At 40.1% G+C, this 24,841-nt stretch overlaps 2 protein-coding genes and 1 long non-coding RNA gene across 6 annotated transcripts in view; 1 reads left to right on the plus strand and 2 right to left on the minus strand.

Moving 5' to 3' along the window:
- Nucleotides 1-90: 90 nt before the first annotated feature.
- Nucleotides 91-15,645, minus strand: LOC110972870 (glutathione S-transferase theta-3-like). 3 transcript variants are annotated; one of them, XM_051950822.1, is made up of 5 exons: nucleotides 15,452-15,645; nucleotides 7,059-7,146; nucleotides 6,003-6,153; nucleotides 1,888-2,064; nucleotides 91-474 (listed from the first exon to the last, which is right to left on the minus strand). In XM_051950822.1, the coding sequence occupies exons 1-5, from the start codon at nucleotides 15,555-15,557 to the stop codon at nucleotides 274-276; spliced, it is 723 nt and encodes a 240-aa protein (XP_051806782.1). In that variant the 5' UTR covers nucleotides 15,558-15,645; the 3' UTR covers nucleotides 91-273. The 3 variants fall into 3 exon arrangements, with proteins under 3 accessions (XP_051806782.1, XP_051806781.1, XP_051806780.1); XM_051950821.1 differs by lacking the exon at nucleotides 15,452-15,645 and adding an exon at nucleotides 7,747-7,927; XM_051950820.1 differs by lacking the exons at nucleotides 91-474; nucleotides 1,888-2,064; nucleotides 6,003-6,153; nucleotides 7,059-7,146 and adding exons at nucleotides 10,983-11,365; nucleotides 12,590-12,766; nucleotides 13,768-13,918; nucleotides 14,758-14,845 and having other exon boundaries at nucleotides 15,452-15,639.
- gstt1a (glutathione S-transferase theta 1a) overlaps nucleotides 91-24,841 on the minus strand; it is a 31,383-nt gene continuing 6,632 nt past the window's right edge. Inside the window, exons 4-6 of one of the 2 annotated variants that reach the window (XM_051950824.1) lie at nucleotides 21,630-21,806; nucleotides 18,116-18,294; nucleotides 91-295 (exon numbers count right to left, since the gene is read on the minus strand). In XM_051950824.1, the coding sequence (XP_051806784.1) occupies nucleotides 274-295; nucleotides 18,116-18,294; nucleotides 21,630-21,806 (378 nt within the window). In that variant the 3' untranslated portion in view covers nucleotides 91-273. Of the gene's footprint in view, nucleotides 296-10,982; nucleotides 11,187-18,115; nucleotides 18,295-21,629; nucleotides 21,807-24,841 lie in introns of those variants that run through there. The other variant, XM_051950823.1, reaches the window with a different exon arrangement.
- On the plus strand, nucleotides 11,087-18,261 carry LOC127534775 (uncharacterized). The gene is made up of 2 exons (XR_007943213.1): nucleotides 11,087-11,236; nucleotides 18,166-18,261. It is a non-coding gene; the product is annotated as an uncharacterized LOC127534775 (long non-coding RNA).

Genomic DNA, 24,841 nt, shown 5'->3' on the forward strand with positions numbered 1-24,841 from the left:
ATTTTCAAACTTTAAAACGGGTCAGTTTGACCCGCAGGACGACACGAGGGTTAATGTTAATACGGTGCTGAAAAAAATAAAGTCCCACAGTTTAGATTTAGCAAATTTATAGATTTTATTGCACGAAAAAAAGATTTTTTTAGCTGTTGGTGAATGAAAAAGTCAGATCAGATAACCACATACGGAAACTTGTACATTATTTCTCGGCAAGAATTTTGCAGATCAGGTGAAGCGTGGAACACGTGAAGCTGTGTTTTCCGTGTCCAAACCTCCTCAGCCGAACATCTTCTTCATCCTGGCTTTGAGCATGTCCAGGCCTTTGAGCGCCTTCAATTTCGGCGCCAGGTTGCTGGGCGTTCTCACAGCGTCGTGGGATTCGTCAAAGAGCTTCTCTCCGATCTCCTTCCTCACTCGATCCCTCCAGGCCTGCAGCTTCGGAAAGTCTTCAAACAAGTCCACACCGGTTCCGAAGGGCTGCAGGACAAACACAGCGTTCAGGCAAAGTCTGCAGCTGAATGTGGATTAAAAGTCAAAGCCAGGGTTTAGGGTCTCTGATGGGTCAGTTCGGGTCGAATTGGACGGGATTCAAGAAATCGTCTCAGATTTTGCTCAAGCTTCATGAATGTGGTCACTGGGGTCACAAACGTTTGGATGAATTTTGACAGTTTCATATGTGGTCCCACCTGTTAAATTCTCTAAGAAGCCATTTTAAAAGGTTCAGTATCTCCAGGTATAAGACTCCCACAGCCTTGAAATGTGGTGAGGACACATAAAGAATAGTTTCCAGCAGATTGAAATGATTAAATGGCTCCACCAGAGGATACATCTTTAATTATTACCCCTTGAAAATGGAATAAGGTTGGTTTTGAGCCCCACAAAGTTCCTGGCAAGACAAGGTTTTGACACAGAAATGCTAGTTTGGACATTCTGTGTGTCAATGTGGACATTTACATTTTGGGAGCCATTTTGAACTGATTTTAAGTTATGATAGACAATCTTTTGAAAAAGTTGGGCAAAATCTTTAATTATTACCCCTTGAAAATGGAATAAGGTTGGTTTTGAGCCCCACAAAGTTCCTGGCAAGACAAGGTTTTGACACAAAAATGCTAATTTGGACATTCTGTGTGTCAATATGGACATTCACATTTTTGAACTGATTTTAAGTTATGATAGACAATCTTTTGAAATTTTTGGGCAAAATCTTTAATTATTTGCTCTCAAAAAGGAAAAAAAATGCACAAAAAAAACCCTTTAAACATGGGTGACATTATGGTACCAGAAAGTTCCTGAAAGTGTTTATATGTTGATGGATCCATATTTCAAATTTGGGGGATTTTTTAAAATAAAACATTTAAGGGAAACTTAAGGAATTACTGGAATTTTGTTCCTGAAGTTTTTGCAAATTTTCAGAAATTTGGGGAATTTTTTTGCAGATTTTTTGGACTTTTTTCAGACAAGTTTCAGACCATATTTTTTCGTGACCGTAAATGAAGACAAGAGGAGAGTTAATCATCTCAAATTAGGAGGTTACATGGAAGCAAAAATCTATTTTTGAGTAAAAAAGTTTTTTTTAGCATATCTGACTTATTTTAAGAGCCCTAAGCTTGACAATCCTGGTAAAATAAAATACAGCTTAAAATAAGTTTTCCCAGCTAATTTTAAGATCTCAATCTTCTAAATATCACATCTTATTTCAAGAAATCTTACCGAGCCATTTTTCATCCGTTCTATTGGCAGATTTTCACTGATTTCAAGGTAAAAGTTCCTTGAAATAAGTTTTTTGTCTTGTTTTGAGAGGAGCACTTTTTCCAGTGCAGCAGTAGTAGCTCCAGCTACTAGAGGTTTTACTTCCCAGTAGCAGTAGAGATCGTAGTATTACTATACTACCTGCATGATCCACATTACAGCCACCAGATCGGCCGCAGAGATTTTGTCGCCAATGATGAACGGCTTGTCCTGGAGAAATTTATCCTCCAGCAGCTTCAGCGACTGCTTCACATCTGCCAAGACCTCGTCCATCTTCTCCTTTGGGACCTCGATGTCCGTGACCACGGTATAAAAAGCCTGACAACAGAGAAAGACTATTTGGTACCAGAAGAAGCAGGTGATGGTCTAGTGAGGTCCTAGCAACAACCGATGCAACAAGAGAAGCACAATAAGAAAGCAAAGATGGCCGCTGTTCATCCGTTCTCCTTCAAACAAATGATGAATTATAATTTTTTCAGTTAAAGCAACAGATTTGTTTTTATATTAAGAGGAATATATTATATTATATTAAGAGGAAGCCATTTCCACTGCAGTGTTAAAACACACAAAACACTCAAGTTTTAAATTGTTTAAGACAGGTTTTGAGATATTTTTGAGAAGTTTCAAGATATTTTCGTTAGGGCTGGCCCGAATAGTGGTTTCTGGCCTCCGAATATTCGGACCCTATTAAAGACGAATATCCGAATATTCGTTCCGCCCCGTAACGTCCGACGGGGGGTGGGGGGGGGGTCCCGTTCGTCTGGTCTCCCTGGTCCAAATTTTGCCTTCGTTTTGTCTTCAGTTGAACTGAACAATTTCCAAACAGCAGAGGTCTTCAGCATCTTGTCTTGTGTTTAAGCAACGAAGTGAAGCGTGACGTCAGAGTCGGCAGCAACCCGGCCATTTGGGATGAGCCGAAGTGGGCCGAAGGCGAAGGGAAGAGACGAGCTCCGAATATTTTTGTCTGGGGGAAGGAAGGGGTGATCACATAGACATGTGTTGTGTATATGTCATAGACATATGTGTATATGTTTATGTGATCACACGACGAGATGAGCCAAGATGAGCCGATGTGGGCCAAAGGCGGAGGGAAGACAGTAACGCCGCATATTCTTTCCGCCCGAAGGGAGCGGGAGCGGGGGTTGGGGGGGCAATATCCGGATACCGTCACAGCAAACGAATATTCGGGATATTCGGGTCCAGCCCTAATTTTCGCAAAGTGTAATTTCAGTTGAGTGTTGAGGCATTTGGGGTCATTTTGGACAAGTCTAGTGTTCCTTTTAAGAAGTTTCAAGATATTTTCCGCACGTTTTGAGTCTTTTTGAAGGTACTTCTTGGTCATTTTTGACAAATGTATAGCCTTTTGGGACAAGTTTTGAATCATTTTAGACACTGACTCCAGATCTCAGAACTTCATCAGTCCATGTGTCTAAATGATATTTAGGAGGAAAAACACATCTGACTTCTGGTAAAAATTGAAACCAGATCAGATGGTCAGACCAACTTAGAGCAAATTAAAGGTCTTATTTTATTCCTACATTTTGATAAGAAGCTCTTTCTGCAGCAGTGATTCATTCTCTCTGGTTTTGAGTCCTTTTGGACCAGTTTTCAATAGCTTAGAACCAGTTCTGAGTTATTCTGGAGAACTTTCAAGATGTTTTTGACAAGGTCTGAATCTGTTTGGACGAAAGTTTTGTCATTTTGAAGATATTTTTGAGTCCTTTCATAAATACTGAAAACAGTCAAATGAAGTTTATGGGGTGTTTCATAGTTTATACTTAGGGTAACGCGGGGCTATTCTGGACCCTGCTGCATGAAATGGGCTACCGGGACTGTGTCACAGGGGATTTCCCCAGTAAAGTACTGGCATCTTTTCCCCTGTGTATCCTGTAATATGATAACTTAAAGTAATCTAGTTCAGGCATGCACACAGTCCCAGTAGCCCATGTCATGCAGCAGGGGCCAGAATAGCCCTGCGTTACACTACACCATTTAAGAAGTTTTAAAGGACTCAGTTATTTTTAATCATTTTTAAGTCATTTTGTATGATCTACATGTCCTTTTGAACAATAGTGGGTAGTTTTGCACAAGTTTTTGTGAGATTTTTAGGATGACTTTTGTGTCACTTGGAACGAGTTTAAGTAACTGTCAACAATTTTTGAATAAATCTAACTAAAGAAGGAGAAAACTACAAAAAAAGTGCATTCTGGGTAAACTTTCAATTCTCATGTCAGCATGTGTGGTTGGTGAGAACGAGTTACAGAATTTAGTTTGACCTACATTTGATGTCATCAATAATCAAACACTGATTACACTGGGTAACAAAAAAAATTTTTTGAAAAATTGTCTCGAGTTTTTAAACTGATTTAGGGGGATTAATCCAAAAATGACATCCGTTTTACTCTATCAGGTCAGGTTTTGAAGCTATACAAATGACCCAAGTATGCTGATCATAGAGAATTTTTTCCAGCACATACTTCACAGCATCATATTTCTCCTTCAGTGTAGTTGAGTGAGCAAGAGGCACAGATGCAAATTTGTTACCATTGTGCGGCAGAACACATTTGAGGGATCGCTTACTGCTATCAATGAACAGTCTCCAATCTGTGGGGTCGTACTTTGGCACCCCTAACTTGTGTAGGAGACCCGCAATGTCTGAACAATGCACCAAATCATTCTCCTCAGAGAAAAAACAGAGGTATTCAGAGGTGTCTGTTTCTGTAAAATGTTATGCGAGTACTGTCTGCAAGAAGGTTCTTTTCCTTCAGTCGGGAAGCCAAAAGCTCAGTAGAGGACTTGGACAAGCTTAGATCACGAACTAGATGAATGAATGGACTTGCTCTTATATAGCGCTTTACTACTCATCAGAGTACTCAAAGCGCTTACACAACAATTGCTTCCATTCAACCATACGCTCACACATTCACACTCTGGGGTGGACGGAAGCATGGCTGCCAATCTGCGCCTACGGCCCCTCCGACCACCACCAACATTCACACGCATTCATACACCAGAGGCAAAATGGGTTAAGTGTCTTGCCCAAGGACACAACAGCACATGACTAGGCAAGAGTGGGAATCGAACCACCAAACCTTCGATCATTGGACAACCCACTCTACCACCTGAGCCACAGCCACCCCTGAGCCACAGCCGCCCCAGATCATTTAGCTCTATTTGTGTGAAAGGATGTGGAGCATCATCATCAAGAAACACCTGATCCTCTTGATCTTCATGGTCACTAGAGGAATCTCCCTCACTAATATCTGGAAGCTCTCCAAAGACAGGTACTGGGATTTCATCACATTGAGCTACAGGACGACGTGCTGATTGAAGATCAGGATATGTAAGGCTGCCCCTGTTCTTTCTGTTAATCCCAGTTACATCTACAGCACAGAAGTAGCAGTCAGTGACATGGTTTGCTGGTTCTCTCCAAACCATGGGAACTCCAAACTTTAGACAACTCTTCTTGCCCTTTGTCCATTGACGCAGATACTCAGTACATGCTTTGCACACCATATGTGGGGCCCAGGCTTTATCCTGGTCACCAAGCTTTATACCAAAATAGGCATTATAGGCACGCTTTACGAAGCTTGTAACAGAGTTCCTGTTAGGTGCCAATGTGTATTCACCACAGATGTAGCAGAATACATCAGGTTGATTTTTGCAAGCTCTTCTGCGAGAAGCCATGGTATTCACCTATGTGCAAAGAATAAAAATAAGTAATTTACTGAAGATATTTCAAGAAACAAAAACTGGGTATCATCCAAAACAACATACGATAGAGATATACACCAAAAATATAGTGATTGTAAGTTGTAGATGCGTAAACAATAAAGCAATCATACGCATATATATAAAGAAAAGGTGAAAAACAACAAATGGTCATAGTTAAAAAAGTTGACCTGATAGAGCAAAACTAATGTTATATTTGGATTCTGCACCCCAAAATTATCTTAAAACAGCATTAAAACCTTAGACAATTTTTTTTGTTGTTGACCAGTGTTATTGATGCAGTGAGAGAATAAATTACTACATTATATGAAGCTATAAAACTAAAATATGTCATATGTTTGTCTTGTTAAATAAACTCAATAGGTAATTAGTGCTGGAGGGGATTCTGCCTCAGTGTCTATAGCTTGCGATGATTTAACTTATGCAACTAATTGGTTCAGGGCCAAATAAACAGAGTGAGGTGGAGTGTGTTCAGGAGTCAGACAGATAAAGTTTCAGCTCTGGGGTGAACTCGGGACACGAACCCTGAGCAGGAAGACTCTTGAACAGTGCAGTGCGATGTTCATCGGCTGCCAGTTCAAGTATTCGGTGAGACGAGCTCGCTGCTGCAGCTCGGCCGGACACCAGTGGTCGGGCGCCAAGTGTTTCTGAGCCAGGTACTCAACGATGGCCGCACTGCAACAGACGAGAAGAAACCACCGTTTAAAACACAGCAAACGGGACAGAGGAATCGTTTCACATCACAGCAGTCATTAAGGTGGATCAGGGGTCTCAAACATGAGGCTCAGGAGCCAAAACTGGCCCTCCAGAGGGTCCAATCTGGCCCTCAAAGTGTAAAAGTTACAGAGATGACGTTAACTGCAGATTATAAAACGATAAATTTTAAAAAAATTCTACATCATGACAAGTTGTTTTGATCATAAAGTCAAATACTAGATTGTTCTTTTGTCATTTTGTGTCTCATTTTTGTAATATTTTGTCCGTTTTGTTTCGTGCCGTTTGTCTCATTTTGCGTCTTGTTTTTCTTATTTTGTGTCTTGGTGTGAAGTTTCGATCATCTTGCTTGTCTTTGGGACAGTTTTGGCATCTTTGCGTTTTAGAAAAAGACAAAAAACAGGATTTAGTGTTTAGATTGTGACACATGGATGAATGTAAAACTAATTTGTTGGGTCATTTTGTGACTGTTTTTGGAACTTTTTTTAAACTCTTTTTTCGCCCCCATTTTGTCATTTTTGTGTCTTTTGGATGTTTTATTCACCATTGTGGTCATTTTGTTTATCCTTTTTGTCATTTTGCATCTCTTTTTCTGTTTTGTGTCTTGTTTTATAGTTTTTGTTATTTTGTGTCTTTTTTTAGGTCACTTAGTGTGAAGTTTCGATTGTTTTGCATGTCTTCGGGGCAGTTTTAGCCTCTTTGTCGTGGAGAAAATGAACAAAAACAGATTTAATGTTTAGATTGTGATATCTGGATGGATGTAAAACTGATCCGGCTGCTGTTTCTACCAGAACTCAAATGCTTTATGCAAAAGTTCTGAGTCCTTTTAAACAGGTTTGTGGTAGGTTAGTCGGTTTCTACTGTACCTTTCTGTCAGGATGAAGTTTCCATCTTTCATTACAGGAATTTTCCTCACAATGCTGACTTTTCCAAATTCCTCGCTGAACTGCTGCCCTGAGGAAAACACACAAAATAAAGATTCATAGGTGTCTTAAAAATCAAGAAAATGTGCTTAATGTCACCAAGTTGCACACATAGAACATAATTGAGGTTCAAGTATTGCTTTGAGATAAAACACTAAATTATCTGTCCTGTTTTCTTTCCTCCCTGTTGTGCTCTGAAACACTCTTCGTTTTCTTTCTCCAGCACGTCTGTTACAGCCAGAAGGAGTGGGCATCTAAAGGTTAACTCACTCCTCACCTCGCCATCGGCTTTCTGGGTGAAATGTAAGCCGATAGCCCCGAGGCAGGGCTTGATTTTTTTTTCAGATTTTTAAATGTTTACGGAACAAGTTCACACCCCGCGGGACGTTCGACTCTTGCAAAATGAGCTGCCGGACTCCAGGAGAGAAGGAAACTGCAGATTTCTGTGCAACAAAACTTACGAGTTTCTGCTAAAAAAAACAAACAAACCCAAAACATAAATTGCGGTTTTAAAACATGCCTGTGTCGATTCTCAGTCATACAGCTTCAATAGAAAGCAGCTGGGGTTCTCTTTTAGCCTCCAAAAACAGAGATCCAGCTGCTTCTAGTGGGATTGAGAAAGAGGGATTACCTGACGCGAGCTCAATCAGCTTGAACTCGAACGGGATGTTGAGCTTCTTGGCGAACAGGTAGACGAAGCGGCAGGGCGGCGACATGAGGTCCAGGTAGAGCTCCATGGTTGCAGAGAGTCCAAGGCTGCAGACGCTTCCTCTGGTTCCGCTCCTGTCCTGCAGAGCCTGTTATCCTCGGTCTGACTCCGCCTCTCCTCACTGCTTTCTAAACCACGCTGACAGTTCAAAGTGAGTGAACGTTGCGGTTGGGCGGTCGGAGCTTTGGCCTCAGACGTTTTGTAAACACCGCCTTTCTGTCAGCCCTGCATGACCTCAGCTTTTCTTTCCCTCTGGGTGCGGTTTGGTGATTGTTAACGCTGACTACAGGGCACTCATTTGAAAGAAACTCAACCAAACTTAAAAAATTTACCTCTTGACCACCTCAGAATCAGAGCATTTTTTTAAGCAAAACTTGTTCGATCAACGTGATTTGTGAAATCATATAAGTTTTGTTATGTAACTTTCTTGTCTCTTGTTTTGTTTGTCTTATTTCGTTTGTTTTTGTCTTTTCTTGTCTGAAGCCGCGTGTCCACTACATGCAATTTTTCCGCACGTCAACGCACCGCATCTGAAAAATCACACGGATGGTGGGCGGTCACGAGCCGAACACAACGTAGTGACATGACCGCGCTCGAGGAACAGAGGGTCGCTACGTGGTCACATGAGAGCGTTTTCAGCTTGACGGTCTGGCAGGCATGTCGGATAAACACAGCGGCTCGGCCACAAACTTTCTCTTTTATTTCGAAAACACTTCAGCTGAATCTGCTCATCATCAGTAGAAAGGTGTTTCACCATGCTGAATGTATCTCCAACAACCTGCTCCTCTGTTCACTGTTTTGTTTTCTTCGTTGTTCTTGTCTCTTCTAGTATTGGTTCCACCTGCTCCTAGTAGTGTCCTCCATCCTGCCATCTGCACTGGATTCAGGTCTCCGTCTCAGGAAGATGGAAAATCTCCTTCCGTGGCTAAGAGTTATTAGATGTTTGTCTTAGTGGTTGTAGTTCCTGGCCACTAGTTGTCGCTGTGAGGTTTTGGAGCCTATTGTCTCCTCTTCCGTTTCTTATTGTAGTTCCTGTCTTGGTTTGTAGTTTTTTGGAACTTCCGTAAATAAAAATCTGTGTTGCATTTAAGACCAACTGTTCATGTCCTGCGCCTGAGCCACCCGAATCCTGTAACAATTAACACATTAAAACACACAAAAAAACGCATTAAAACACTAAAAACAAGGACGGTCAACGAAGGTTAATTTTACTTTCTTTTTCCGTACTTTTATGGTAGTGTCTACAGATACGGACCCGTACCCGTAGCCTGTGGCCTACGGATACGGCACTTTACCTTACTATAAATATTAATGAGACGTACATGAATATTAATGAGCCGGCTGATGAACGCGCTTTGTGATTGGCTGGTAATCCGACGTACATAAATATTAATGAGCCGTTTTGGTAATCCCAGTGATGAAGGCGCTTCCGTGATTCGAGGTGAATCTGCGTGCCGAGCCTGTCATGTCAGTCATCTGCTGTTCTCTTTTCTATCATGCATAATGTCTTATAAATATCATTATCTGACTTTTTCACGGACAGCGATTTGGGGGTTGAAATCAGCACTACTATTAAAAATAGCAAAACTTTTTATTCACGTGACCCTGTTCTAATAAAGCACAAACAGCAAACAAAACAAATGGCGGAACTAACAGCCAGCAAACTACAAGTATTTTTTTACCTTCAAAAGTAGCGACAGACTATTACATATTAACAACCTAAACAAAACCCTGACGTATTTTCTACGTCTGTCAACACAGACACTGTCACAGTCACTTTAATGTTAGCGGACTCTGTTGAATGTCTAAGTTACATCACCACAAACAAATCTCACAATATCACAGTAAATCGAGTTTGTGTTTTTTTTTAATTCATGCCGAATTAAAGAGCTGCTCCTCACCATTCACGAGTGTTTGTTTCATATTCGACATCCTTAATTTTATCTTGTAAATTAGTGTCCGAAATTAAATGGGAACATTTGCAATGGAGTTCGTCAGCCGCTTCCACCACTGAACGCGGTAAACTAATTAATAGGAGCTGACTTCAAACAATTTAGACACGGCGTCTAAAAGCGTAAAAACTGCAATGTCTAAAGTGTGAGAGGAGACGGTGTATTTTTGGTTAAATTATACAATGTTCGCCGTCAAAGTCATTCATATAAACTGCCTGTAATGTGCAGCAAATAGTAGTTAACCATCGCCAGCTCTTCAGTGACCTTAACGGGTCCGTACCTCTAGTACAGATGCTACGGTACGGGTCCATACCTGTAGCATCAACCTACTTTTATTGCTCCACTTGTGATATTTTCTCACTCTTTGTCCTAATTATTACTTCCAGACCTTTTTTAAATAAAAATAACAAAATTTAAATCAACTAAACCACACACTTATTAAATTGATTTAAGTTTTGCTGCCATACAAGGCACTAACCATGTCCCATCAGGAGCAGTTAGAGGTTCAGTGTCTTGCTCAGGGACACCTTGACATGAGTTCTCCAGGTTAAGGATTGAACCAGAGACACTAGAGTTACAAGACGGCCACACTACCCACTGATCCATGGTGCAAGAGATGATAAAAACAGAAATGTAGCACTAACTAGAGATAAATGTGACAAAAACAACAACAATGTTGCAAAAATTGAACAAAAGTAGACAAAAACAAGACAGTGTAAGACGACAAGACAAAGCTGTGCAAAAAAAAGCAAAAATTATACTGAATGTGCTAAAAACTGCAAAAACAGCACTTAAGATGAAAACGTTGCAACAAGAAACAGAGAAACTGTCGTAAGTGTAGAAAAATGCAAATAATGTGCAAAAAACTGACAAAAAACCGTGCAAAAATTGCGCACAAATGAGACATATGGTGCATGAAACGATAAGAACAGAAATATAGCGTAGACTAGAGATGTACATAAACATAAAAACGTGCTAAAACAACAAATTTAAAGAACATAATGTTCTTAAATAATAACATTTCTTTTTTCCCCCCCAACAAAAAAAGTTCAAAAATTTCCCAAAAATGTGGAAAATGTGGACGTCACAAGTTTCACTGAATTTACTTTTTTCCACATTTTCAAACTTTAAAACGGGTCAATTTGACCCGCAGGACGACACGAGGGTTAATGTTAATACGGTGCTGAAAAAAATAAAGTCCCACAGTTTAGATTTAGCAAATTTATAGATTTTATTGCACGAAAAAAGATTTTTTTAGCTGTTGGTGAATGAAAAAGTCAGATCAGATAACCACATAAGGAAACTTGTACATTATTTCTCGGCAAGAATTTTGCAGATCAGGTGAAGCGTGGAACACGTGAAGCTGTGTTTTCCGTGTCCAAACCTCCTCAGCCGAACATCTTCTTCATCCTGGCTTTGACCATGTCCAGGCGTTTGTGCGCCTTCAATTTCGGCGCCAGGTTGCTGGGCGTTCTCACAATGTCGTGGGATTCGTCAAACAGCTTCTCTCCGATCTCCTTCCTCACTCGATCCCTCCAGGCCTGCAGCTTTGGAAAGCCTTCAAACAAGTCCACACCGGTTCCGAAGGGCTGCAGGACAAACACAGCGTTCAGGCAAAGTCTGCAGCTGAATGTGGATTAAAAGTCAAAGCCAGGGTTTAGGGTCTCTGATGGGTCAGTTCGGGTCGAATTGGACGCGATTCAAGAAATCGTCTCAGATTTTGCTCAAGCTTCATGAATGTGGTCACTGGGGTCACAAACGTTTGGATGAATTTTGACAGTTTCATATGTGGTCCCACCTGTTAAATTCTCTAAGAAGCCATTTTAAAAGGTTCAGTATCTCCAGGTATAAGACTCCCACAGCCTTGAAATGTGGTGAGGACACATAAAGAATAGTTTCCAGCAGATTGAAATGATTAAATGGCTCCACCAGAGGATACATCTTTAATTATTACCCCTTGAAAATGGAATAAGGTTGGTTTTGAGCCCCACAAAGTTCCTGGCAAGACAAGGTTTTGACACAGAAATGCTAATTTGGACATTCTGTGTGTCAATATGGACATTCACATTTTTGAACTGATAGTTATGATAGACAATCTTTTGAAAATTTTGGGCAAAATCTTTAATTACCGTCTCTCAAAAAAGAAAAAAAAAATGCAGAAAAACCCCCGAAAAACTAAACACGGGTGACATTATGGTACCAGAAAGTTCCTGAAAGTGTTTATATGGGGATGGATCCAAATTTCAAATTTGGGAGATTTTTCAAAAAAAAAAAAATTTAAGGGAAACTTAAGGAATTACTGGAATTTTGTTCCTGAAGTTTTTGCAAATTTTCAGAAATTTGGGGAATTTTTTTGCAGATTTTTTGGACTTTTTTCAGACAAGTTTCAGACCATATTTTTTCGTGACTGTAAATGAAGACAAGAGGAGAGTTAATCATCTCAAATTAGGAGGTTACATGGAAGCAAAAATCTATTTTTGAGTGAAAAACTTCTTTTTAGCATATCTGACTTATTTTAAGAGCCCTAAGCTTGACAATCCTGGTAAAATAAAATACAGCTTAAAATAAGTTTTCCCGGCTAATTTTGAGATCTCAATCTTCTAAATATCACATCTTATTTCAAGAAATCTTACCGAGCCATTTTTCATCCGTTCTATTGGCAGATTTTCACTTATTTCAAGGTAAAAGTTCCTTGAAATAAGTTTTATTTCTTGTTTTGAGAGGAGCACTTTTTCCAGTGCAGCAGTAGTAGCTCCAGCTACTAGAGGTTTTACTTCCCAGTAGCAGTAGAGATCGTAGTATTACTATACTACCTGCATGATCCACAGTACAGCCACCAGATCGGCCGCAGAGATTTTGTCGCCGATGATGAACGGCTTGTCCTGGAGAAATTTATCCTGTAGCAGCGTCAGTGACTGCTTTGCATCTGCCAAGACCTCGTCCATCTTCTCTTTCGGGACCTCGGTGTCCATGACCATGGGATACAAAGCCTGACAACAGAGAAAGACTATTTGGTACCAGAAGAAGCAGGTGATGGTTTAGTGAGACCGTCATCTACAAGGTTCAAGACTATCTGCACAAGTTTTAAATTGTTTAAGACAGGTTTTGAGATATTTTTGAGAAGTTTCAAGATATTTTCGTTAGGGCTGGCCCGAATAGTGGTTTCTGGCCTCCGAATATTCGGGCCCTATTAAAGACGAATATCCAACGCCCCATAACGTCCGACGGGGGGGGGGTTCAGTTGAACTGAACAATGGGCTACTGGGACTGTGTCACAGAGGATTTCCCCAGTAAAGTACTGGCATCTTTTCCCCTGTGTATCCTGTAATATGATAACTTAAAGGAATCTAGTTCAGGCATTCATACAGTCCCAGTAGCCCATTTCATGCAGCAGGGGCCAGAATAGCCCTGCGTTACCCTACACCATTTTAGAAGTTTTAAAGGACTTAGCTATTTTTAATCATTTTTAAGTAATTTTGTATGATTTACATGTCCTTTTGAACAATAATGGGTATTTTTGCACAAGTTTTTATGAGATTTTTATGATGACTTTTGTGTCACTTGGAACGAGTTTAAGTAACTGTCAACAATTTTTGAATAAATCTAACTAAAGACGGAGAAAACTACAAAAAAAGTGCATTCTGGGTAAACTTTCAATTCTCATGTCAGCATGTGTGGTTGGTGAGAACGAGTTAGAGAATTTAGTTTGACCTACATTTGATGTCATCAATAATCAAACACTGATTATTGATGCAGTGAGAGAATAAATTACTACATTATATGAAGCTATAAAACTAAACTATGTCATATGTTTGTCTTGTTAAATAAACTCAATTAGTGCTGGAGGGGATTCTGCCTCAGTGTCTATAGCTTGCGATGATTTAACTTATGCAACTAATTGCTTCAGGGCCAAATAAACAGAGTGAGGTGGAGTCTGTTCAGGAGTCAGACAGATAAAGTTTCAGCTCTGGGGTGAACTCGGGACACGAACCCTGAGCAGGAAGACCCTTGCACAGTGCAGTGCGATGTTCATCGGCTGCCAGTTCAAGTATTCGGTGAGACGAGCTCGCTGCTGCAGCTCGGCCGGACACCAGTGGTCGGGCGCCGAGTGTTTCTGAGCCAGGTACTCAACGATGGCCGCACTGCAACAGACGAGAAGAAACCACCGTTTAAAACACAGCGAACGGGACAGAGGAATCGTTTCACATCACAGCAGTCATTAAGGTGGATCAGGGGTCTCAAACATGAGGCTCAGGAGCCAAAACTGGCCCTCCAGAGGGTCCAATCTGGCCCTCAAAGTGTAAAAGTTACAGAGATGACGTTAACTGCAGATTATAAAACTATAAATCTAAAATAATTTCTACACCATGACAAGTTGTTTTGATCATAAAGTCAAATACTAGATTGTTCTTTTGTCATTTTGTGTCTCATTTTTGTAATATTTTGTCCGTTTTGTTTCGTGCCGTTTGTCTCATTTTGCGTCTTGTTTTTCTTATTTTGTGTCTTGGTGTGAAGTTTCGATCATCTTGCTTGTCTTTGGGACAGTTTGGCATCTTTGCGTTTTAGAAAAAGACAAAAAACAGGATTTAGTGTTTTTGGAACTTTTTTACTTTTTTTCCGCCCCCATTTCGTCATTTTTGTGTCTTTTGGATGTTTTATTCACCATTGTGGTCATTTTGTTTATCCTTTGTCATTTTGCACCTCTTTCTGTTTTGTTTCTCGTTTTACAGATTTTTGTTATTTTGTGTCTTTTTTTAGGTCACTAGTGTGAAGTTTCGATTGTTTTGCATGTCTTCGGGGCAGTTTTAGCCTCTTTGTCGCGGAGAAAATGAACAAAAACAGATTTAATGTTTAGATTGTGATATCTGGACAGATGTAAAACTGATCCGGCTGCTGTTTCTACCAGAACTCAAATGCTTTATGCAAAAGTTCTGAGTCCTTTTAAACAGGTTTGTGGTAGGTTAGTCGGTTTCTACTGTACCTTTCTGTCAGGATGAAGTTTCCATCTTTCATTACAGGAATCATCCTCACAATGCTGACTTTTCCAAATTCCTCGCTGAACTGCTGCCCTGAGGAAAACACACAAAATAAAGATTCATAGGTGTCTTAAAAATCAAGAAAATGTGCTTAATGTCACCAAGTTGCACACATAGAACATAATTGAGGTTCAAGTATTGCTTTGAGATAAAACACTAAATTATCTGTCCTGTTTTCTCTCCTCTCCCTCCCTTTTCCTCCCTGTTGTGCTCTGAAACACTCTTCGTTTTCTTTCTCCAGCACGTCTGTTACAGCCAGAAGGAGTGGGCATCTAAAGGTTAACTCACTCCTCACCTCGCCATCGGCTTTCTGGGTGAAATGTAAGCCGATAGCCCCGAGGCAGGGCTTGATTTTTTTTCAGATTTTTAAATGTTTATGGAACAAGTTCACACCCCGCGGGACGTTCGACTCTTGCAAAATGAGCTGCCGGACTCCAGGAGAGAAGGAAACTGCAGATTTCTGTGCAACAAAACTTACGAGTTTCTGCTAAAAAATAAACAACAAAAAAATGCGGTTTTAAAACATGCCTGTGTCGATTCTCAGTCATACAGCTTCAATAGAAAGCAGCTGGGGTTCTCTTTTAGCCTCCAAAAACAGAGATCCAGCTGCTTCTAGTGGGATTGAGAAAGAGGGATTACCTGACACGAGCTCAATCAGCTTGAACTCGAACGGGATGTTGAGCTTCTTGGCGAACAGGTAGACGAAGCGGCAGGGCGGCGACACGAGGTCCAGGTAGAGCTCCATGGTTGCAGAGAGTCCAAGGCTGCAGACGCTTCCTCTGGTTCCGCTCCTGTCCTGCAGAGCCTGTTATCCTCGGTCTGACTCCGCCTCTCCTCACTGCTTTCTAAACCACGCTGACAGTTCAAAGTGAGTGAACGTTGCGGTTGGGCGGTCAGACCTTTGGCCTCAGACGTTTTGTAAACACCGCCTTTCTGTCAGCCCTGCATGACCTCAGCTTTTCTTTCCCTCTGGGTGCGGTTTGGTGATTGTTAACGCTGACTACAGGGCACTCATTTGAAAGAAACTCAACCAAACTTAAAAAATTTACCTCTTGACCACCTCAGAATCAGAGCATTTTTTTAAACAAAACTTGTTCGATCAACGTGATTTGTCAAATTATAAGTTTTGTTATGTAACTTTCTTGAATCGTTTTGTTTGTCTTATTTCGTTTGTTTTTGTCTTTTCTTGTCTGAAGCCGCGTGTCCACTACATGCAATTTTTCCGCACGTCAACGCACCGCATCTGAAAAATCACACGGATGGTGGGCGGTCACGAGCCGAACACAACGTAGTGACATGACCGCGCTCGAGGAACAGAGGGTCGCTACGTGGTCACATGAGAGCGTTTTCAGCTTGACGGTCTGGCAGGCATGTCGGATAAACACAGCGGCTCGGCCACAAACTTTCTCTTTTATTTCGAAAACACTTCAGCTGAATCTGCTCATCATCAGTAGAAAGGTGTTTCACCATGCTGAATGTATCTCCAACAACCTGCTCCTCTGTTCACTGTTTTGTTTTCTTCGTTGTTCTTGTCTCTTCTAGTATTGGTTCCACCTGCTCCCAGTAGTGTCCTTCATCCCGCCATCTACACCGGATTCAGGTCTCCGTCTCAGGAAGATGGGAAATCTCTCCAGGCCATCTCAAACCCTTGGGCGTCTTCTCCACTCACTTGTTGTCTCCGCTTTCCCACCACCACCTGGCCCGGCCCTCTGGCTTCCTCCCCTGTGAACCGTCCTGAGCATCACTATAGTATTTGTGAGTTATTTTGTTTGGCAGTAGATGCTGCTCTCTTATAGAGTATCGTTCAGAGTATTCTTAAGTCGTAGTATTTCCTTGACCCTTGTTGTTGTAGTTATTCGCTTCACTTAATAGCACCTAGATATTACCTTCCGTGGCTAAGAGTTATTAGATGTTTGTCTTAGTGGTTGTAGTTCCTGGCCACGAGTTGTCGCTGTGAGGTTTTGGAGCCTATTGTCTCCTCTTCCGTTTCTTATTGTAGTTCCTGTCTTGGTTTGTAGTTCTTTGGAACTTCCGTGAATAAAAATCTGCGTTGCATTTAAGACCAACTGTTCATTTCCTGCGCCTGAGCCACCCAAATCTTGTAACAATAAACACATTAAAACACATTATAAACACATTAAAACACACAAAAAACACATTAAAACACTAAAAACAAGGACGGTCAACGAAGGTTAATTTTACTTTCTCTTTCCGTACTTTTATTGCTCCACTTGTGATATTTTCTCACTCTTTGTCCGAATTCTTCCTTCCAGACCTTTTTTTAAAATAAAAATTAAAAAAAAAAAACTAAATCAACTAAACCACACACTTGTTAAATTGATTTAAGTTCTGCAGCCATGCGAGGCACTAACCATGTCCCATCAGGAGCAGTTAGAGGTTCAGTGTCTTGCTCAGGGACACCTTGACATGAGTTCTCCAGGTTAAGGATTGAACCAGAGACACTAGAGTTACAAGACAGTCACACTACCCACTGATCCATGGTGCAAGAGATGATAAAAACACAAATGTAGCACTAACTAGAGATAAATGTGACAAAAACAACAACAATGTTGCAAAAATTGAACAAAAGTAGACAAAAACAAGACAGTGTAAGACGACAAGACAAAGCTGTGCAAAAAAAAGCAAAAATGATACTGAATGTGCTAAAAACTGCAAAAACAGCACTTAAGACGAAAATGTTGCAACAAGAAACAGAGAAACTGTCGTAAGTGTAGAAAAATGCAAATAATGTGCAAAAAACTAACAAAAAACTGTGCAAAAATTGCGCACAAATAAGACACACGGTGCATGAAACGATAAAAACAGAAATATAGCGTAGACTAGAGATGTACATAAACATAAAAACGTGCTAAAACAACAAATTTAAAGAACATAATGTTCTTAAATAATAACATTTCTTTTTTCCCCAACAAAAAATGTTCAAAAATTTCCCAAAAATGTGGAAAATGTGGACGTCACAAGTTTCACTGAATTTACTTTTTTTCCATATTTTCAAACTTTAAAACGGGTCAATTTGACCCGCAGGATGACACGAGGGTTAATGTTAATACGGTGCTGAAAAAAATAAAGTCCCACAGTTTAGATTTAGCAAATTTATAGATTTTATTGCACGAAAAAAAGATTTTTTTAGCTGTTGGTGAATGAAAAAGTCAGATCAGATAACCACATAAGGAAACTTGTACATTATTTCTCGGCAAGAATTTTGCAGATCAGGTGAAGCGTGGAACACGTGAAGCTGTGTTTTCCGTGTCCAAACCTCCTCAGCCGAACAGCTTCTTCAACCCGGCTTTGAGCATGTCCAGGCGTTTGTGCGCCTTCAATTTCGGCGCCAGGTTGCTGGGCGTTCTCACAGCGTCGTGGGATTCGTCAAACAGCTTCTCTCCGATCTCCTTCCTCACTCGATCCCTCCAGGCCTGCAGCTTTGGAAAGTCTTCAAACAAGTCCACACCGGTTCCGAAGGGCTGCAGGACAAACACAGCGTTCAGGCAAAGTCTGCAGCTGAATGTGGATTAAAAGTCAAAGCCAGGGTTTAGGGTCTCTGATGGGTCAGTTCGGGTCGAATTGGACAGCAGGGCTCCAGACTGCGACTAAATGTTCGCATTTAGCGACCAAAATTTGAGCGAGTGCGAGTAAATTTTTCATCTACTCGCGCATGTGCAGCCAGTAAATTTGCCGATTTATTTTTAAATTATTATTGAATATTTTTTGTTACTGACAATCGTCTGCTCCACACTTCAGCCCAGTATACAGTAATGGTTGATGCTAGAGGTATGGATCCGTACCCGTAGCATCTGTACTAGAGGTACGGACCGTTAAGGTCACTGAAGAGCTGGCGCCGGTTAACTACTATTTGCTGCACATTACAGGCAGTTTATATGAATGACTTTGACGGCGAACATTGTATAATTTAACCAAAAATACACCGTCTCCTCTCACACTTTACGTAGACAATGTAGTTTTTACGCTTTTAGACGCCGTGTCTAAATTGTTTGAAGTCCAGTTCCTATTAATTAGTTTACCGCGTTCAGTGGTGGAAGCGGCTGACGAACTCCACTGCAAATGTTCCCATTTAATTTCGGACGCTAATTTACAAGATAAAATTAAGGATGTCGAATATGAAACAAACACTCGTAAATGGTGAGGAGCAGCTCTTTAATTCGGCATGAATTAAAAAAAAACACAAACTCGATTTACTGTGATATTGTGAGATTTGCTTGTGGTTATGTAACTTAGCCATTCAACAGAGTCCGCTAACATTAAAGTGACTGTGACAGGGTCTGTGTTGACAGACGCAGAAAATACGTCAGGGTTTTGTTTAGGTTGTTAATATGTAATAGTCTGTCGCTACTTTTGAAGGTAAAAAAATACTTCTAGTTTGCAGGCTGTTAGTTCCGCCATTCATTCCGCAGATTCACCTCGAATCACGGAAGCGCCTTCATCAGCGTCGCCGGCTCATTAATATTTATGTCCGTCGGATTACCAGCCAATCACGAAGCGCGTTCATCAGCCGGCTCATTAATATTTATGTCCGGCTCATTAATATTTATGTTAAGGGAAAGTGCCGTATCCGTAGGCCACAGGCTACGGGTACGGGTCCGTATCTGTAGACACTACCAACAGTAATGGGCAAATGAGCTGGTTTAACACTAAAAGAAGAAGAAAGAAGAACACCAAAGAAGAAGAAGGCGGGCCGATGTGTATGAGGGCAGGGGGTGAATGACGGTGAGGCTCCTGATGTTTCACAAAGCCTTAATTTACGTTCAGCCTTATTTTGACCACAAATTCACCTTTCTGTCTTGTCTCCATTCCAGCTGTTTCTAAGTTTAGACACATCCTTTGCTAAACAGCAACAGCGTGGAACCGTTTTCTTTCTTCTTTACCTGAATTTTCGGACTTTTCAGCGGCGTCGTCGTCATGTCAAGAAACCTCTTTTTAGAGAAGCACTTCCTGTGCCGCTGGAATGGTTACATAATAAAAGCCCGTAGCATTAAAAATACGCCTTCAAAATAAAAGCCTGGATAGAACGGTTATTTTAACAGTAGCAAAACAAAGTCTTGCAAAAAGTGATGAATTGATCAGCAGACCTTGATAAGAGTAATTTACACGTGATTTGGTATAAATACATAACGTGTTCATGCATAACACATGCCTGTACTCGGCACAAGGTCATTTTTATTAAAGATTTCATATGTCGGAAATGATACATCAACTGAGTAGCCCTGGTGGAGTACTGCACTCTGAGTGCTTTTCTTGTTATGTTTTGTCAAGTGCTGCACAATAAAATGTGAATTGAAAACAGTTTCTGCATTTACTGTGCAAGTATTTATCAGTAATATAGTCAAAATGAGAGGAAATGTGAATATTTACTTTGCAAGTCGATTTTGGTGTGCGCACCTAAATTTTCTGCTTGTGCTCCTAAAAGTTTAAGTTAGAGGCCACTGTGCTCTTAGGGAAAAAGTTAGTCTGGAGCCCTGGACGGGATTCAAGAAATCATCTCAGATTTTGCTCAAGCTTCATGAATGTGGTCACTGGGGTCACAAACGTTTGGATGAATTTTGACAGTTTCATATGTGGTCCCACCTGTTAAATTCTCTAAGAAGCCATTTTTAAAGGTTCAGTATCTCCAGGTATAAGACTCCCACAGCCTTGAAATGTGGTGAGGACACATAAAGAATAGTTTCCAGCAGATTGAAATGATTAAATGGCTCCACCAGAGGATACATCTTTAATTATTACCCCTTGAAAATGGAATAAGGTTGGTTTTGAGCCCCACAAAGTTCCTGGCAAGACAAGGTTTTGACACAAAAATGCTAATTTGGACATTCTGTGTGTCAATGTGGACATTTACATTTTGGGAGCCATTTTGAACTGATTTTAAGTTATGATAGACAATCTTTTGAAAAAGTTGGGCAAAATCTTTAATTATTACCCCTTGAAAATGGAATAAGGTTGGTTTTGAGCCCCACAAAGTTCCTGGCAAGACAAGGTTTTGACACAAAAATGCTAATTTGGACATTCTGTGTGTCAATATGGACATTCACATTTTTGAACTGATTTTAAGTTATGACAGACAATCTTTTGAAAATTTTGGGCAAAATCTTTAATTATTGGCTCTCAAAAAGGAAAAAAATTTGCAAAAAAAAAAAAACCTAAAAAACTTTAAACTTGGGTGACACTATGGTACCAGAAAGTTCCTGAAAGTGTTTATATGTTGATGGATCCATATTTCAAATTTGGGGGATTTAAAAAAAAAACATTTAAGGGAAACTTAAGGAATTACTGGAATTTTGTTCCTGAAGTTTTTACAAATTTTCAGAAATTTGGGGAATTTTTTTGCAGATTTTTTGGACTTTTTTCAGACAAGTTTCAGACCATATTTTTTGGTGACTGTAAATGAAGACAAGAGGAAAGTTAATCATCTCAAATTAGGAGGTTACATGGAAGCAAAAATCTATTTTTCAATGAAAAACTAATTTTTTTTAGCATATCTGACTTATTTTAAGAGCCCTAAGCTTGACAATCCTGGTAAAATAAAATACAGCTTAAAATAAGTTTTCCCAGCTAATTTTAAGATCTCAATCTTCTAAATATCACATCTTATTTCAAGAAATCTTACCGAGCCATTTTTCATCCGTTCTATTGGCAGATTTTCACTTATTTCAAGGTAAAAGTTCCTTGAAATAAGTTTTTTGTCTTGTTTTGAGAGGAGCACTTTTTCCAGTGCAGCAGTAGTAGCTCCAGCTACTAGAGGTTTTACTTCCCAGTAGCAGTAGAGATCGTAGTATTACTATACTACCTGCATGATCCACAGTACAGCCACCAGATCGGCCGCAGAGATTTTGTCGCCGATGATGAACGGCTTGTCCTGGAGAAATTTATCCTCCAGCAGCTTCAGCGACTGCTTCACATCTGCCAAGACCTCGTCCATCTTGTCCTTTGGGACCTCGGTGTCCGTGACCACGGGATAAAAAGCCTGACAACAGAGAAAGACTATTTGGTACCAGAAGAAGCAGGTGATGGTCTCGTGAGACCGTCATCTACAAGGTTCAAGACTATCTGCACAAGTTTTAAATTGTTTAAGACAGGTTTTGAGATATTTTTGAGAAGTTTCAAGATATTTTCGCAAAGTTTTAAATGGCTTTGGGTGAGTTTTGAGTCATTCTGAAGACGTTTGGTGTCATTTCAGTTGAGTGTTGAGGCATTTGGGGTCATTTTGGACAAGTCTAGAGTTCCTTTTGAGAAGTTTCAAGATATTTTCCAAAGATATTTGCACATTTTGAGTCTTTCTGAAGGTACTTCTCAGTAATTTTTGAGTCTTTTGGGATAAATTTTGACTTGCTTAGTAGAGAGTTTGAGTAATTTTTGACAGATTTTGTCATTCTGAAAAAGATTGAAAGTATTTTGGACAAGTTTTGAATCATTTTAGACATTGACTCCAGATCTCAGAACTTCATCAGTCCATGTGTCTAAATGATATTTAGAAGGAAAAAACACATCTGACTTCTGGTAAAAATTGACACCAGATCAGATGGTCAGACCAACTTAGAGCAAATTAAAGGTCTTATTTTGTTCCTACATTTTGATAAGAAGCTCTCCCTGCAGCAGTGGTTCATTCTCTCTGGTTTTGAGTCCTTTTGGACCAGTTTTCAATAGTTTAGAACCAGTTCTGAGTTATTCTGGAGAACTTTCAAGATGTTTTTGACAAGGTCTGAATCTGTTTGGACGAAAGTTTTGTCATTTTGAAGATATTTGAGTCCTTTCATAAATATTGAAGACAGTCAAATGAAGTTTATGGGGTGTTTCATAGTTTATACTGATATCATTTAAGAAGTTGGACTTAGTTATTTTTAAGTAATTTTGTATGACTTACATGTCCCTTTGAACAATAGTGGGTAGTTTTGCACAAGTTTTTATGAGATTTTTAGGATGACTTTTGTGTCATTTGGAACGAGTTTAAGTAACTGTCAACAATTTTTGAATAAATCTAACTAAAGACGGAGAAAACTACCAAAAAGAGTGCATTCTGGGTAAACTTTCAATTCTCATGTCAGCATGTGTGGTTGGTGAGAACGAGTTAGAGAATTTAGTTTGACCTACGTTTGATGTCATCAATAATCAAACACTGATTATTGATGCAGTGAGAGAATAAATTACTACATTATATGAAGCTATAAAACTAAACTATGTCATATGTTTGTCTTGTTAAATAAACTCAATTATTGCTGGAGGGGACGCTGCCTCAGTGTCTATAGCTTGCGATGATTTAACTTATGCAACTAATTGCTTCAGGGCCAAATAAACAGAGTGAGGTGGAGTGTGTTCAGGAGTCAGACATACACACGTGGACAAAATTGTTGGTACCCCTCAGTTAAAGAAGGAAAAACCCACAATTCTCACTGAAATCACTTGAAACTCACAAAAGTAACAATAAATAAAAATTTATTGAAAATTAAATAATCAAAATCAGCCATCACTTTTGAATTGTTGATTAACATAATTATTTAAAAAAACAAACTAATGAAATAGGGCTGGACAAAAATGATGGTACCCATAACTTAATATTTTGTTGCACAACCTTTTGAGGCAATCACTGCAATTAAACGATTTCTGTATTTGTCAATGAGCGTTCTGCAGCTGTCAACAGGTATTTTGGCCCACTCCTCATGAGCAAACAGCTCCAGTTGTCTCAGGTTTGATGGGTGTCTTCTCCAAATGGCATGTTTCAGCTCCTTCCACATATGTTCAATGGGATTCAGATCTGGGCTCATAGAAGGCCACTTTAGAATAGTCCAACGCTTTTCTCTCAGCCATTCTTGGGTGTTTTTGGCTGTGTGTTTTGGATCGTTGTCCTGTTGGAAGACCCATGACCTGCGACTGAGACCAAGCTTTCTGACACTAGGCAGCACATTTCTCTCCAGAATGCCTTGATAGTCTTCAGATTTCATCGTACCTTGCACACTTTCAAGACACCCTGTGCCAGATGCAGCAAAGCAGCCCCAAAACATTACTGAGCCTCCTCCATGTTTCACCGTAGGGACAGTGTTCTTTTCTTCGTATGCTTGGTTTTTCAGTCTATGAACATAGAGTTGATGTGCCTTACCAAAAAGCTCCAGTTTGGTCTCATCTGTCCAAAGGACATTCTCCCAGAAGCTTTGTGGCTTGTCAACATGCATTTTTGCAAATTCCAGTCTCGCTTTTTTATGAGTTTTTTTCAGCAGTGGTGTCCTCCTTGGTCGTCTCCCATGAAGTCCACTTTGGCTCAAACAACGACGAATGGTGCGATCTGACACTGATGTACCTTGGCCTTGGAGTTCACCTTTAATTTCTTTGGAGGTTGCTCTGGGCTCTTTGGATACAATTCCAACGATCCGTCTCTTCAATTTGTCATCAATTTTCCTCTTGCGGCCACGTCCAGGGAGGTTGGCTACTGTCCCGTGGGTCTTGAACTTCTGAATAATATGAGCCACTGTTGTCACAGGAACTTCAAGCTGTTTAGAGATGGTCTTATAGCCTTTACCTTTAAGATGTTTGTCTATCATTTTTTTTCGGATGTCCTGGGACAATTCTCTCCTTCGCTTTCTGTTGTCCATGTTCAGTGTGGTACACACCTTTTCACCAAACAGCAGGGTGACTACTTGTCTCCCTTTAAATAGGCAGACTGACTGATTATGAGTTTGGAAACACCTGTGATGTCAATTAAATGACACACCTGAGTTAATCATGTCACTCTGGTCAAATAGTTTTCAATCTTTTATAGAGGTACCATCATTTTTGTCCAGGCCTGTTTCATTAGTTTGTTTTTTTAAATAATTATGTTAATCAACAATTCAAAAGTAATGACTGTTTTTGATTATCTAATTTTCAATAAATTTTTATTTATTGTTACTTTTGTGAGTTTCAAGTGATTTCAGTGAGAATTGTGGGTTTTTCCTTCTTTAACTGAGGGGTACCAACAATTTTGTCCACGTGTGTAAGGTTTCAGCTCCGGGGTGAACTCGGGACACGAAC

This window comes from Acanthochromis polyacanthus, chromosome 7, assembly GCF_021347895.1.
Source record: "Acanthochromis polyacanthus isolate Apoly-LR-REF ecotype Palm Island chromosome 7, KAUST_Apoly_ChrSc, whole genome shotgun sequence".
In the NCBI taxonomy this organism is placed as follows: Eukaryota; Metazoa; Chordata; class Actinopteri; family Pomacentridae; genus Acanthochromis; species Acanthochromis polyacanthus.